Raw genomic sequence first — 13,541 nt, forward strand, 5'->3', positions numbered from 1 at the left:
AAATGTGTGCAATACATTAATATTCTTGAGAAGGTCTATAACCTATAAATAAATAAACACATTTGGGGACACATGCTCAAAAGTTTTTTTTTTCTTACCAGTATGATGTATTTGAAACTGCAGGGAGGACTACCCTGGTGATCCAGTGGTTAAGAATCCACCTGCCAATGCAAGGGGCACATGTTCAATCCCTGGCCCAGGAAGATCCCACATGACTCGGCGCAACTAAGCCTGTGTGCCACAACTACTGAACCCATGCTCTAGATCCCATGCTCCACAATGACAGAAGCCACTAGAATGGGAGGCCATCGTACTGAAACTGGAGGGTAGCCTGCATGCAGCAGCAAAGACCCAGCATAACCGAAAATAAATAAAATTTTAAAAGAAAAAAATTTAAAAAGAACTAAAACTACAGGGACTTTTGGTTGGGCTCACCTAAATGGACTGCTGAGTGTTCATTATCCCTGAGACTGTTGATAGAATTCTCTTTAGAACTTCATCGAATATACAGTCTTTGGAGTAATTAGCATCATGTTGATTTTTTTTTTTTTTTTTACTGAAAGTTAACAACAACAACAATGGCAAATGCCAAACATTATGTATAGCTTGAGAACTTCTTGGGAGGAGAAGGAAAGGTTTTTTTTTTATTTTAACTGGAAGATAATTGCTTTACAATGTTATGTTGGTTTCTGCCACACAACAGCATAAATCAGCCGTAAGTATACAGCTGTCTCCTCCCTCTTGAACCTCCCTCCCACTTCTCACTCTATCCCAACCCTTTAGGTCATCACAGGGCACCAGGCTGAGCTCCCTGTGTTATATAGCAACTTCCCACCAGCTATCTATTTTACATATGGTAATACATATGTTTCAGTGCTACTCTCTCTGTTTGCCCGGAGGGAAGACTTTATATGTGTATATTCCCAGCATAGAAATACATTTATACACATGGTCCATAATTGTCTACGATTCAGATTTGAATACATCAGAGGGGACACACCTGTCTGTCTCTTTCCAACCAGGAGGCTGTCTTGAGAGCAAGCCCTGGCAGTTGGAAGTGATTGACTCTCTTGTCTCTTTTACTTGTCAAGTTGGGAAGAATTGGTACCACTTTGGTCTTTTCAGCTTTCCCAAGGCCAGGGCCAAGGGGACATGGCTGAGGCATCCCCCCCTGCACACAGGAGCCCCTCCAGGCCTGATGTGTTTTGATGCTGAGGGCTTTGTGGGTCTGTTTCCACAGTCTGCCTCTACATCAACAAACAAGCCGACGTGGGGCCGTACCTGGAGAGGAGGAAGGTGCAGCAGCTCCCTGAGCACTTTGGGCCTGAGCGGCCGTCGGCAGTCCTGCAGCAGGCTGTGCAAGCGTGCATCGACTGTGCCCACCAGCAGAAGCTGGTCTTCTCCCTGGTCAAGCAGGGCTACGGTGGCGAGATGGTGTCAGGTAAGGCCCTGGAGTGGGCTGTAAGAGGAGGACAATGCAGGAGACCCCGGTTCAATTCCTGGGTCAGGAAGATCCCCTGGAAAAGGGATAGGCTACCCGCTCCTGTATTCTTGGGCTTCCCTGGTATCTCAGATGGTAAAGAATCCACCTGCAATGCAGGAGACCTGGGTTTGATCCTTGGGTTGGGAAGATCCCCTGAAGGAGGGCATGGCAACCCACTCCAGTATTCTTGCCCGGAGAATCCCCACGGACAGAGGAGCCTAGCAGGCTACAGTCCATGGGGTCGCAAAGGGTCAGACACGACTGGACGACTAAGCATGGCATCCATGGGTGTCTCCAAAGAGGAGAGCAGCTGAATCAGGCTTGGGGGACTGTGGTCAGGGTCTGTCCCCATCTGCTGGGCTCCAGGGGTCCTAAATGAGCCTGTGTGCTAAAGGGGCCTGAGGAGAAGATGCTCCCGGACCTGGGTAAGAAGATTGGACATCTGAATCCTCTCCCTTGACTTGCCCCTTTCTCTCATCTCCACTTCCAGCTCATCAATAAATCCTATTGTTCTAACTTCAAAATACATTCAGAATCCAGCCACTTTTCATGACCCACAGTAACCACTCTGGTTCTTTCCAAATCTAAGTCAGATCATGCCCCTCCTCTGCTCCAAATCCTCAGCAGCTCTCATGTCACTCCCAGAAAAAGCTCACATCCTTACAAGGGCTCCCAGGCCCCATGTGACCTGGCTCTGGTCACTTTTTATTTTTTTGGTCACTTCTCTTAAGTCCCCTACTCGACTCTGGCCACAGTGGCTTCCTTCTTATGTCCTCCAACCATGCTCCTACTGCCTCAGGACCTTTGCACCTGCTGTTCTCTCTTTCTGGAATGTTCTTTCTCCAACTGTCCATGTGACTTGCTCCTGGACTTCCTTCAGATTTATACTCAAACGCCACCTTCTCAAAAATCCCTTTCCTGACTACCTGTCTGACATATCAGCCCTTGTCACTATTTATTCTCCCTTCCTCCATTTCATTCCTTTTTCATAGCACTTGTCACTGTGCAGGGAAGTGGGGAAAGGTCATGGTCTCACCTGTCTCACAGGATGTGTTTTGTTTGTTTGTTTGTTTGTTTTACAAGAGCCCATCGGGGTTCAATCCCACCTCCCATTGTCAGCACCCTCCTCCAGTTTCCACCCTGACTGAACAGCATCCAGAGGGAGGGGAAGTTGTCACCACAAGTCAGAGGCAGACTTCAGAGCTCTGCCCCCTTCAGATGGTCCCCCTGCAGAGACACTGTCTGTCTTCTCCACGTGTACAATGATTGTCACCACCTGCCCTTAAGCCCTGGGAGCTCCAGACCTTTGCAAGATGCTTTGACTCCAAGAGGACAGCCTGATGTCTTCTCTGGCCCAGCATCATGGACACAGCCTCCATATCACCAGCCTCCATATCTCCAAAAAGGAGACAACTTTCCAGCCACAGGGCAGTACAGGTGACCCTGCTGGCTGGCTAAGAGAGGGTTTGAGAGAGGGGCCTCTAATGTGGCTGCATCCTGCAAAGCATGAGTGTTTTACTGGACTCCAGGTCAGTCCCCAGCGCTTGCAGGTGGGGAGATTTTCCAGCGTAGCTTCACCAGCTCGTCCTGACTCAGCCCTCCTTCTGGAGCTCCCTCTGAGCAGAAAGCTGGGTCTGTCTTGCTGGTAACTGAACTTGGCGAGGTCTGGGCACATGTATCTGACCTGGGGTGACTTCTAAGAGACTCCAGCAGATGCGGGCAGAAGAGAGGAGGAAGAAGAACTGCACTAAGAGGGACCCAAGAGGAGAGTCCCACTGTCAGACCTCTGAGGGCTCCTTGGCTGTTCTTTCCTGATCTGAGAGCCAGGTTCTCGACCCTGGACGGCCCTCTGAGGCCGAAAGCCTTGTCCTTTTCCTGGCTAAACAGCAGAGCTCAAGACACAGACCAGTGCTCAGAGAAACCTCCTCCTACGCTCTGTGCCCCTCCCTCTTGAGTGAATCCCATCCGGGTTCTTTGTGGCCCTGCCCTCTGTGCTGGGAGAGCAGACCCCTAACTCCCTGGTCTCCTGCTCAGCCCTTCTGTGGCCTCAGGGGCCTTGGCACTGGTGAGGAGGTTCTGCAGAGCCTGGCACCAACGCCCGAGCAGGCAGAGCCCTGCCAAGTTTCCCTTGGCTGAGGGATTCCCAGGAAGGCCAGAGTGGAGCGCCTGGTCTTGGAGAATGCAGTGGCTCTGAGTAGGATCCTCCTTGAGGTTGTGAAGAGGCACAGTGGTCTTCCACATTTCTGGTGGTGATGTGGAAGCCCAGCAAGGTGACGACTTCTCCAAGGTGGCTTAGGGAGGGGCTTAAGGAGAAACACCCAGACTCCCCCACTCTCCACCTAGAACCTGAGCCTTCAGACACTGCTTTTTAAACATCCTTGTGGGCACAACATGTAGAAAATGGTGACACTGGTACGGGCATCGTGGACCTGAAGAACTCAAACTGCCATGGTTGGGCCTCGGGCCACCCCAGAGGCTGAGGGGATCCATGTCACAGTACCATGGCCCATTCCCAGCACAGCTGTTGGGATCCTCCGCCTTAGCCACGTTCTCCCAGAGGGGTAGCTATTGTGATTACACAGATTACACGTCTGCTTCCAGGAGGTGGGATTTTCCCACTGTGTGAGCTTCCTGGAATCTCTGGGAATGTGTACACACTGATCTAAGCCACAGGCCTGATGACCCACACCCTCCTGCTGTGTGGTCAGTCTCCATCACACCTAGTCTTTTAAGGTATGGGAGGTGAGCAGCAGTGCCCGCCCCTCCCCACCCCCCCAAGAAGGAATTTCCAGCATGTCCCAGAGGCCAGGATCCTCCTTATGGAGCACCTTCGCAGCTCTTTGCTCACTCTCTCACCTAGAGTATTAAAGTGACAGGCAAGTGCCACTTAGAGGCCACAGGAGCTGGAAAAAACACTCCAGGCCTTCTCAGTTTCCTCATCTATATTATAACCTTCTTTCCACTGTCCTCACATTACAGTCCAACGGCCTAAATGAGGTGATAGAAATGAAAGCTCTTGTTAAATTATAAAAAGCTGCACAAATGAAATGATTCTTTTTATTTCTGATTTAAATGGGAGAGTGTGTGTATTCGTTTTACAGTTCTGAAATCAAAGTTAGCTCTGGTTGCCCTGTCCCAGCCCTTGCAGTGTGCTAGCCTTTGGGAGCTAGAGTGTAAAAGTCCAGGTGCCTTCCACATGTGGGCACTGAAGGCAGAGCCTGAGGGAGGAGGGGAGCAGAATGTCCTGCTGGGGATCTTCTCGTGTGTTCCCCACACTGGAGCTGGTGTGTGAGCTTGGTGTGGCAGCAGAGGGCCGTGAGGAGGATTACACAAAGAAACAAGTTCTCAGCTGGAGGAACTGGGTGTTTCTTCAAAATTCTGGTAACCCTAGGGAAATTGAGTGTGATCTAGCATCACCGCGGAGAGAACACCATTGGAGTTCTTTTATAAAGGCTCCTCCCCAGAAGGCTGAATGAACCCTGAACACTGGGTTAGAGTTGGACACCTCAGTATGAACTCAGTTTTATTTGAATATACCTATATATCTAGATCTGGGCTTCCCTGGTGGCACGACGAATCTGCTTGCAGTGCAGGAGATGTGGGTTCAATCACTGGGTCGGGAAGATACCCTGGATGAAGGCATGGCAACCCACTCCAGTATTCTTGCCAGGAAAGTCCAGTGGACAGAGAAGCCTGTCAGGCTATGGTCCATAGGGTTGCAAAGAGTCAGACACTACTGAAGGGACTGAACACACACACACACACACACACACACACACACACACACACATCTAGATAGATATCTGTCAAGACCCACCTTTGATCCAAGTCTGTTTATCTAGAATTGCTTAAAAAAAGGGGGTGTGTCATAGGGATGCAAGAGTTAATCTACAAGCTCCCAAAAGATAAAAACTGGAATAATTTAGCAATAATAACATAGTATTGGACAACCCACAGTACAAAATAAATATATTGAGTCTGCACTGATATTAATGAATAAACAAATAAATAAATGGAGGAGAAGGGACAAGTCTTCCTTATGGAAGAATTTCAGATTATATAGGGACTGTTCCCTCTTCAGGAGGTAGAGCTTAATCCCTTCATTGCCATTGAATGTGGGTAGAACCATGTGATTTATTTCCCAGGAACAGAATATGAAGAATACAGTGGAGAAACATAGCAAACACTGTCTTGGCCAGGAGATGAAGGTTAACATCCAGGTATGTCATGTGGCTATCTGATGCAAAGGGCACTTTGTCTCTGCAATCTTCCTCCTCAAAAATCCATGTGAAAGTGAAAGTGTTAGCTGCTCACTTGTGTCCAACTCTTTGCGACCCCCTGGAGTATAGCCCACCTGCCTCCTCTGTCCATGGAATTCTCCATGCAAGAATACTGGAGTGGGTTGCCATTCTGTTCTCTAGGGGATCTTCCCAACCCCGGGATCGAACCACAGTCTCCTGCATTACTGCTGCTGCTGCTGCTGCTAACTCGCTTCAGTCATGTCCGACTCTGTGCGACCCCATAGATGGCAGCCCATCAGGCTCCCCTGTCCCTGGGATTCTCTGGGCAAGAACACTGGAGTGGGTTGCCATTTCCTTCTCCAATGCATGAAAGTGAAAAGTGAAAGTGAAGTTGCTCAGTGAATTCTTTACTGTCTGAGCCATCAGGGAAGCCCCCCAAAACCATAACCCCAGTGAATCATGAAAAAGATGTCAAACAAACCAAATTGAGGAATATTTTACAAAATATGTGATCAGTACTCTTCAAGACTGTCAAGATCATGAAAAACATGGAAAGACTGAGAAACAGTCACAAACCCAAGGATACCAAGTTCATGCAACAGGTACAGCCAATGTGATCTCCTGAATGAGATCCTGGAACTGAAATAGAATGTTAGTGAAAAAACAGGTGAAATCCAAATAAAATTTAGTTAAAAGCACAGCAGAACTGACCACACCAAGACCTGTCCCCCAGGGCTGATGGGCGTATGGCTTTCTCCAGAGTCCTGCTCTGAGTAGCTGTGTCTGTGCTTTTCTAGTCTCCGCTTCCTTTGATGGGAAGCAGCATTTGCGGAGCCTGCCTGTGGTGAATAGCGTCGGGTACGTCCTTCGCTTCCTCACCAAGCTGTGCCGAAGCCTCCTATGTGACGACCTCTTCAGCCACCAGCCCTTCCCCAGGGGCACCAGCACCTCCGACAATGCCCCCGAGAGCCAGGAAGGCAGGATGGAGTCAGGTAGGCTTTTGCAGTCTGTCCTCCGGGACCTGCAGGTGGTTCCAGGTGTCCCTGCCCTCCCAGGGCAAACGAGACTGACACTGAGGGAGCTCCTGGGAGCTCTAGGAGCTAGAGGTTCCCTCCTTCCACTAGAGGTTCACGAGCTGCCCCTCTGGGCATCTAAGGCACAGTGGGAGCTGGCCAGGACCAAGGACACCCCAACGGTCCCCACCCAGGCTGCAGTGGAAGAGATGGCTCCAGCTACTGAGAGCTGATGTTATAAATTTTAGGCCTGTGTTATTAGAATTTAGACACTGAGACTGCATCACTTGTAATGAGTGATCTTTTTCCCTCTCTTCTAATTAAGACTCTAGGGCATTTATTCATCATTGTCGAATAATTGAAGGACTACTAACCTAAGTAACAAAGAAATCCTGAAGAAACAAGGGCTAACGAATTGATTACGCTGGTTCTATCTGGGGGCCTCAGGTTCCTACCCAGGTCAATAAAAGGTGTAATAGAGTGTCTATCATGGCAGGAATTTGACATGGCCGTAAATCATATATGTCCTCCAGTGACTTAGTGTTTCTCTCTCATCACAGGATGGAAGGTATCCCAGGGGCTGAATGCCTTTTGTACCACCAGCCCCAGAATAGCTCAGTGTAGGGAAGTAGTCAATGGGAAGGGCAAGGCCACATGGACAAACTTGCCACACCATTGTCTGCCCAATGGGCTAGGTGCCAGTGGGAGCTGCTCATCCCCTGCATAGCAGCCCTGAGTTATGGATTTGCAAAGAGTTGATCATGAGTCCAGATTCTAGATTTCATGTTTCAAAGATTGAGCAGGTATGTCACCTTCTTCCTTTCTCTGGAAGCAGTGTTGTTGATACATAGAGAACACATAGTTAGTGAAACTGAAATCTAGCCATTATGTCATTCTGCAAATATTTGCTGACCCCTTTCCTGTTCCAAGTACCTTGTGAGACCCTGTCTTGGAATAAGGCAAATATGTGAGCTTAGGAAGTTTTTGAGATATTGAGTGACCAGTGTGAATAATGAAAAAACCAATACATTTGCAGTTATGTGCTCACAGACAGGTTTAGAGAGTTCAACAGAAGGATACTTATAATCAGAGTGGCTATATTTTAAGCCGAGGAGGACATCATGGAAGATTCTTAACATAGATTTTTCTCATATAATGTCAAGAACCTTTCCTACAATTTTACTTTAAACTCTCTGAGACCTGGGAAACAGGAAGAAATCTGGTCTTTACAAAGAAAGGTACCTAATTAAATATAGTCTGTGTGAGCAGATGCTATATACTTCTGTGTTTTCTTGATGTCTCTGTATGTCTGAACTTGGGAAAGTCTTCTCATGTCTCTGGGCCTCAGTTTCCTGTGTGAAATGAGGAGTTGAGTTGCTCATGTATAACCTGGTTCTGACAGTCTATGAATCTGGCCTCTCCTATAAACCTTAGTTGACTCAGAAACATATTGTAAAGCTAACGTATCTTCCAGTGAATCTTGCAATGAGAACAGCAGATGACTGATTTCATTTGAAAAACTCTTAAGTCATTGTTACATTAAATAAGCAATGACCTATGGGACATAATCATAAAGTCATAGAACTCATGTCTCCCATTCTCCTTGAAATAAATGTCGCCTGTGAGACCACTTATTCCCTGTCCATGGATGAAATTTAGGCCTTTCCTGGCTCCTTTTCAGAAAACAAAACATTCTCTAGTGAATAGTTAATATCCAGGTCAGTGTGATCATCAAACTTTAAATTTCACTCAAAGATGTAACTACTCCCCATTCCCAGCACAGCCCTGCTTTGGGCCAGTTGCCTGCAGCAGCAAAGGAATGTATGTTTGGTTTCTCTTCACCTCCTGCCTAGTCCTATGTTTTTGCCCCTTCTGTATGGAGCTAACAGTGATTCCAAATCCTTCCTGATCAGAGTGAGGGAAGGAGGAGAGACAAGAGGTAGGAGAGTTTTTGCTTGACTAATCCCACTGTGAGCTGGCATGAGGCTCCCTGGTTCTGGCAGGTGTTTCAAGCTGATTCTTCATCCTGTGGGCTCTTGTTGTTACTGTTCAGTTGCTAAGTCGTGTCCAACTCTTTGCGACCCCGTGAACTGCAGCACTCCAGGCTTCCCTGTCCTTCACTGCCCCCCTGAGTTTGCTCAAACTCACGTCCATTGAGTCAGTGATGGCATCCAATCATTTCATCCTGCATCGTCCCCTTCTCCTCTTCCCCTCTATCTTTCCCAGCATCAGAGTCTTTTCCAGTGAGTCAGCTGTTCACATCAGGTGCCCCAAGTATTGGAGTTTCAGCTTCAGCATGAGTCTTCCAATGAATATTCAGGGTTTATTTCCTTTAGGACTGACTGGTTTGATCTCTTTACTATCCAAGGGACTTTCAAGAGTCTTCTCCAGCACCACAGTTTGAAAGCATCAATTCTTTGGTGCTCAGCCTTCTTTATGGTCCAACTCTCACATACATACATGATTTCAGGAAAAACCATAGCTATAACTATATGGACCTTTGTCGGCAAAGTGATGTCTCTGCTTTTTAATATACTGTCTAGATTTGTCATAGCTCTTCTTCCAAGGAGGAAGCATCTTCTAATTTCGTGGCTGCAGTCACCATCCACATTGATTTTGGAGCCCAAGAAAATGAAATCTGACACTGTTTCCATGGGTCCTTTGGAGATTCCCCCATCTCTCATCTGCACGTTCCTTGTCAAAGACAAAGGTAACTCTTCTCTGACTGGTCACTTACAGTTCTTCCCACAGCCTCAAGGCATCTGCAGGTAAATCTCTGCCTTCTCTCTCCTGAGCCCCCTGTGCCTCCAGATAGTCCCATAGAAAGGATCTAAGCTAATCTCACTTCAGATCTGGTCTCTTAGAAACACTCACACATCCTTTGCCCAAACAAACTCAGGGCATGCAGGCTGATCTCTGCAGCCACCTCTCCTTTGTTCTTCCATCAGACTTTTTTTTCTCATGGAAATGAAACAATAATACTTCCTGTCTCTTGAGCTCCAAGGTCAGAGATCAAGCTATTCACAGGGCCACACTGAAGCCCATGGGAACACATGGGACAGTTTTTTTCTCCACAATTCATCTTCTATTCAACCTGCTTTTCAACCTGCAGTTTTGCAGGCTGCATGTGGGTGGTCATCTACAGCTGTAAAACTGGCTTCCCACCACCTCCACCTCTTTTTGCAAGAGTTCCACACTTGACTCTGGTATGGGGAGACTACTATCTTGCAACTTTAGCCAAAACTAAAACTAAAATAGTTTCATTTTAACATCTTGTCCCAGGAACCCTCCTCCAGCTTTCCTTAAGTGATCATTGAGGAAACCCTTGCCTTGGTTTCCACCATATTCTCTCCCCTTTCAAACTCACCATGCTGAGTGAAGTTCCTGTCTTTTTCCTGGAAGTAGCCACCTCATTTCTTCCCTTTAGGTATTTCTACCTAAAGCTGATTTCCTTCCTAGTTGTCTTGGCTTTGGAAGCAATGACTTCAATTGTCATCAAGAACTTTTCCCCAGCCCATGGATGCTTTGAAAAAATGAATTGCTCCAGATCAACCAACTTTGTGGAAATTGCTCCTCATGCCCTAGGTGTTACAGGACAAAGTGCTGTGTGTTTCATGTGTCTAGGGGCCTCAGGGAGGGTGGAAGAAGCAGCAATGGCATGGTAGGCTCTGAGCAGCCCCCTGGCATATGTCTCTCCTACCTGTCTGCGTGGGGCCTAGGATGATACCACTAAAGAGTTTGCCTCTAGCATAAGACATTGCGTCTTTAGGACTGCCTTGTCAAAGTTCCCTTGTGTGCATGCTAAGTCACTTCAGTCATGTCCGACTCTTTGCGACCCTATGGACTGTAGCCCACCAGGCTCCTCTGTCCATGGGATTCTTAAGGCAAGAATACTGAAATGAGTTGCCATGCCCTTCTCCAGGGGACCTTCCTGGCCCAGGGATCAAACCTGTGTCTCTTATGTTTCCTGCACTGGCAGGTGACTTCTTTACCACTAGTGTCACCTGGGAAGCCCCAAAGTTCCCTTAAAGGATAACATATCAAGTTATTATTACCTTGGATGAGGAATTAGTTTATTACCCACTTTCCCACCATTGTGACAAGAAAGGCAGGTGTATTTATGAGGGAAGGGCTGGAGGTCTTTGTTGACTTAAGGCTTCGTATCCATGTCATTCCTAAGCAAGATCATACAGTCTTGAACTCATTTGAACCAGATCCTGCTCTGCCCCAAAGTTGTTCATTCAAGGCTGGGGTGTTCCAGACTTGGTGCCACACAGTTAGAGGGTTTGTCAGCATTCATTAGGGCATTTCCAGAAGACAGTAAATCAGACGGTTAAGAAAATACAAAGCCAGGACACACAAGGAACTGTCAAAGAAACTAAGATGTTTGTGGTTTTTAAAAAAAGGATGATTTGGGGAAGAAATGATTGTCTGTTCTAGGATGTGACAGCAGGTCACGTGGATTTGTTCTCTATGGTCCTGAAGATATACTTAATTAACCTTCAAGTCTTGTCACTCAAGTTCTGGTCAGGAGCATCACCATCACCTGAGAAAGGAAAATCTCAACAGCCCTCCCTCACTCCTTCGCAACAGATCCTAGGTGTTTAAAGACACATTAAAGTTTGAGAAGTATGGATGTAAGCAATACTCTCCCAGGTACAGGACTTGGTAGCTGAATAACAAAGTGGAACTCTCAGAAGACGGCTCCCTCGGGAGTCAGGTGGCGTTGACATTGTAAAGAACTTTGAAAAGTCAAAACTGTTTAGAAGTAGATGGAGCTGCTTGGATGGTGTGATCTCCTCATTACTGGTGACAAAAGCAGATGTCCACTTGTCGGGGCCATCAGGCTGAACTCGGGCATCCAGAGGAGTTGTGTGTGTCCTCTCTGGAGGACAAGAGCAAGGTGTCCTCTCTGGTCCCTTCCAAGCTGAGAGTCACAGCTGAGAGTGGCAGAGAACAGCCTCAGACATTAAGAGGTGAGGGGCCCCAGGAGGCCTGTGGTGGGATCCCCCAGAAGGGAAGATGAGGATACCAAGGTAGAAGGGCTCACAGGGGAGCAGAGAGCGTGCTTCTTCCAAATCTCTTCCTCAGACCTTTCAAATGTAAACTCTCTCACCAAATGACCTTTCTCTTGTGTTCAGGGAAAACCAGCTTCAGACCCACTCAGCTGCCTGAATTCAGTCTGGACCATGGAGTTCTTGGCTTGAGATTGGGAAGTTCAGTCATTTTGCTCTTTGTCTATTAACTGACAGCCAAATGTTCATGTTATCGGGTGGAGAGCAGTTCTCTGGGTGCTTTAGGAAACTGGAAGCAAAAAAAATGGATTTGATATTTTTGGTTCTGAATTTGGAATTGATAACAATTTTACTTTACCTTTGAATGGTGGCTTCCCTGGTGGCTCAGAGGGTAAAGCGTCTGCCTGCAGTGTGGGAGACCTGGGTTCAATCCCCGGGTCGGGAAGATCCCCTGGAGAAGGAAATGGCAACCGACTCCAGTAAGCTTGCCTGGAAAATGTGGACGGAGGAGCCTGGTAGGCTACAGTCAATGGGATCGCAGAGAGTTGCACATGACTGAGCAACTTCACTTTGAATGTTGGGAAAAAAAGTTCTCAGTTATAAGTAAGCTTTAGCCAGTGCTTCTCCACTTTGACTATGCCCTGGAACCACCCAGGCTTCTTGATGAAATATGGACTCGGGCTCAGGATGGCTGGAGTGGGCTGAGAGCCTGTGTTTCTGATAGGCTCCCAGGGGATGTCCCGTGCTGTTGCTGCTTAGGAACACAAGGAATAAGAAGGTGTGTGCTGACGGAGTCCTGCTCACAAAGGGAAATTTATGTCAGGTTTTCAGTAAAATACACCTGCCTACTCTAGGATGCTGCTGCCCTGTAGAACTATTGATGCTGAGGATGAGCTGGATGAGATGTCCATGGGTGTGACGGGGCAGAGTGGTCAGGCAAAGTGGCACAGGTGAAAATGCAGGTGAGAAAAAGGAGATTTGTAGTGCTGGAGAAGAAGGTGAAAGAAAGAAAAGAATGACTGACACATTTCTCAGTGTGGCCCGACAAGCACTGGCAGGAGGGTCTCTGTTGCCTTCCAAGCTTCCCAGAATCCCTAAGACCCTAGGGATCCATTCTCTCAGACCCTTGTCTGCACAGCATTCCTGGCTCTTAATTCTGCCTTATACTACTAGAATCCGGGTCCAGACCTCATCTCCCTAGGTAGACTTGAGGGCGGGGACTTGAGGACAGCCTGAAACACAAGTCCACAGTAAATATTTTACTGACTCCAATTCGGTGTGACACAACAAAACAAATTGTGCTCACCAAGCATTGGGGAGATCTTCTTTGGAAACCACAAATGTGAGAGCTGAAGTCTTTTGCGAGATCTAATTTAGTGATTGGTTTCCTGCCTTCTGAAGGTTTGACTTGATGGGAACAAATTGTTTACTTTTTGTTGAGTAACTTTTTTGATACACAAATGGTGAGGGTGGGAGATGAGAAAGGCCATTGATTCTTGATGCTTGATGTTTTCTTCCTTGGCTGGTGGTCTTGGAGACAGGCACCAGAAAACTCTTGGAGTAACAGACATGCACAGTACCTTCTGCATACCCAGCATCAGAAATCAAATCTGCTTCCTTGTTGAACTACAAATTTGTCTAATGTAATAGCTCTACAAAAGAATGACTATCCAGAGAATATCTCTTTCCAAAAGATTGTTTATTTCTAAAAGGCAATAGAGTGTACCAAGTGGCATGAGTTCCATTATATAGAAACATCCATATGGTCAGACAGCAAATGTTTTCTGAG

General features: G+C 47.2%; 1 protein-coding gene and 1 long non-coding RNA gene across 20 annotated transcripts in view; one reads left to right on the plus strand and one right to left on the minus strand.

Moving 5' to 3' along the window:
* Window positions 1–13,541, plus strand: part of SCML4 (Scm polycomb group protein like 4) — a 96,925-nt gene that overhangs the window by 58,670 nt on the left and 24,714 nt on the right. For 12 of the 19 annotated variants that reach the window (XM_081526839.1, XM_081526837.1, XM_081526842.1 and 9 more), the window contains 2 exons: window positions 1,241–1,441; window positions 6,522–6,716. In XM_081526839.1, the coding sequence (XP_081382965.1) occupies window positions 1,241–1,441; window positions 6,522–6,716 (396 nt within the window). The remainder of the gene's footprint in view (window positions 1–1,240; window positions 1,442–6,521; window positions 6,717–13,541) is intronic. The other 7 variants (XM_081526847.1, XM_081526851.1, XM_081526855.1 and 4 more) reach the window with 2 other exon arrangements.
* Window positions 10,792–12,496, minus strand: LOC145520456 (uncharacterized). Its single transcript, XR_014064482.1, has 2 exons — window positions 12,111–12,496; window positions 10,792–12,041 (listed from the first exon to the last, which is right to left on the minus strand). It is a non-coding gene; the product is annotated as an uncharacterized LOC145520456 (long non-coding RNA).

The sequence above is a fragment of the Giraffa tippelskirchi genome, chromosome 9 (assembly GCF_054371585.1).
Source record: "Giraffa tippelskirchi isolate mGirTip1 chromosome 9, T2T-mGirTip1v1.2.pri, whole genome shotgun sequence".
In the NCBI taxonomy this organism is placed as follows: Eukaryota; Metazoa; Chordata; class Mammalia; order Artiodactyla; family Giraffidae; genus Giraffa; species Giraffa tippelskirchi.